General features: G+C 33.8%; 1 protein-coding gene across 1 annotated transcript; it reads left to right on the top strand.

The window, feature by feature from the left end:
• Positions 1 to 110: 110 nt before the first annotated feature.
• Positions 111 to 1394, top strand: LOC106113175 (uncharacterized; the record flags this gene model as incomplete). The annotated part of the gene is made up of 1 exon (XM_013305909.1): positions 111 to 1394. A coding segment is annotated over exon 1 (1284 nt), but the record flags the coding sequence as incomplete, so codon positions are not given.
• Between the last annotated feature and the right edge of the window lie 873 nt (positions 1395 to 2267).

Below are 2267 nucleotides of genomic sequence, written 5' to 3'. Positions count from 1 at the left end.
ATTCTCTCAATGATTGTATGCTAATTGGACCTACACTTCAACCCGATCTGCGCACTTTACTAATTGAATGGAGATCATACAAAATATGTATTGTAGGAGATATTGTTAAGATGTATAGACAAATTAAAATTGCTGAAGAACACTCAAGTCTACAATGCATCGTGTGGCGTGACGAACAGGAACAACCTTTGCAACACTACAAATTAGTTACAGTAACATTTGGCACCGCGGCCGCGCCTTTTCTTGCAGTTCGGACACTTATTCAGTTAGCTGAGGATGAAAAACATAAATATCATAATGCATCTAATATCTTAAAGAATTCCTTTTATATGGACGATCTAATGACAGGAGCAGACACGGTAGAGCAAGCGTATAAGAATTATGAAGAGATAAATAATTTACTATTGGATGGAGGTTTTGAGATGCAAAAATGGTCCAGCAATTCAAGTGAGTTATTAAGTCAGATGAAAAATAAGTCTAATTGTGAGATAGAAAAGTTGACTTTCAAAATGGATCCTATATTCAAGATTCTAGGTTTGACTTGGAATAGGCAAGATGACAGCTTTCACATTACAGTCCACTTACCAGAATTATCCTATTCCATTACTAAAAGATACATCTTATCAGACATTTCCCGTTTATTTGATCCATTCGGATGGTTATCACCTGTTGTCGTAACGGCAAAGGTTTTTATACAGAAGTTATGGCTTTGTAGAAGAGATTGGGACGAGGAACTGCCACTTGATTTAATTAATCAATGGACTACATATAGAGAAGATTTGAGTAATTTGCAAACTATTACATTATCAAGATGGTTGAAATTACATTCAAAGAATAAGCTGGTGGAGATACATGGATTTGCAGATGCTTCGACAACAGCGTATGCGGCAGTTGCGTGCCTGAGAGTTATTACAGAAGAAAATGAAGTATGTGTTAATTTAATAGCTGCAAAAACTAAGATAGCTCCATTAAAACAAATCTCCGTTCCGAGATTGGAATTATGCGCTGCTGTACTACTAACGCGCTTACTGAATGAAGTAAGAAATATATTGAATATTCCTAAAGAAAATGTTTTCGCCTGGACTGATTCAATGGTAGTTCTGTCTTGGCTGCAGTCACCGCCAAGCAGATGGAAAACATTTATAGGTAATCGAGTTTCTGAAATTATACAGCTAATGGATAATGAAAAATGGCATCATGTAAGGTCTTCTGAGAATCCAGCCGATCCAGCTTCGCGTGGAATTAGTGCAAGAGAATTACGAACAAATGAATTATGGTGGCACGGACCGAGCTGGCTAAGAAAAGAAAATATTTTATACGAGAAGAAAGACATTCCATCAACAGATTTAGAAATCAAGAAAAATGATATGAAGGCACTACATGTTTCAGATGAAGTCTCTATATGGGAAAGATTTTCTAACTTAAATAAACTAAAAAGAGTCTTAGCATACTGCCGGAGAATGAAGTTTAAGAAAGGAGAGGAGAAATATTCTTATTTAACTACTGAAGAATTGAAAATCGTTATGAACAGATTTATATTATTATTTATATTACACTATCAGGAATTATGCTTTAGAGAAGAAATTTAAGATTTGAAGCGGAACAATAAAGTGAAAAGGAGAAGAAAACTATTTACTTTAGATCCTTTTATTGATAGAGATGAAATCTTAAGAATAGGAGGCAGGTTAAATGAAGCCAGTTTCATATCCATATTCAGAAACATAAATCTTCTTACGAGGTGGCAACTTTTACAAAGGATGATGTCCCAGTTTTGGAAATGTTGGCAGTTAGAGTACTTGCATACAATGCAACAAAGATACATATTTTTAGATTATTCCTCATGGTGGCCGGTCTTTAATGGTTTTAAAGACAAAGGTCTTTGGTGGCCGGTATGTCCAAGGAGTTTCAATACTTTAAGTCAGACCACATAGAAAAGAAGAAATAATTTATTCTTTTAAATTTGTAAAAATTTTATTCGTTTGTCTTTTTCTGTTCATATTCAACAATACACGTTTATTTTCGAAAAGAGTGAATTTTATTTTATCTTTCTAACATGGATATTATGGCTACCAATTATATTTACAGCGCAATAACGAATAACCAGCTGGAATATATATGTGATTTGGATTCTGCATTCGAAATAATTACGAAGTTTGACGGAGTGTATTTAAAGAAGTCAACAGCATTGCAAATATTATATAGAAATAAACTTGAGAATGTGAAACTTAATAATTATGCTGATATAAACATTTTCTTCAATGATTTTG

The sequence above is a fragment of the Papilio xuthus genome, unplaced genomic scaffold (assembly GCF_000836235.2).
Source record: "Papilio xuthus unplaced genomic scaffold, Pxut_1.1 DF828487.1, whole genome shotgun sequence".
Classification (NCBI taxonomy): Eukaryota; Metazoa; Arthropoda; class Insecta; order Lepidoptera; family Papilionidae; genus Papilio; species Papilio xuthus.
Note: the sequence above shows the minus strand (reverse complement) of the source record. Positions and strands in the feature narration are given on the sequence as shown.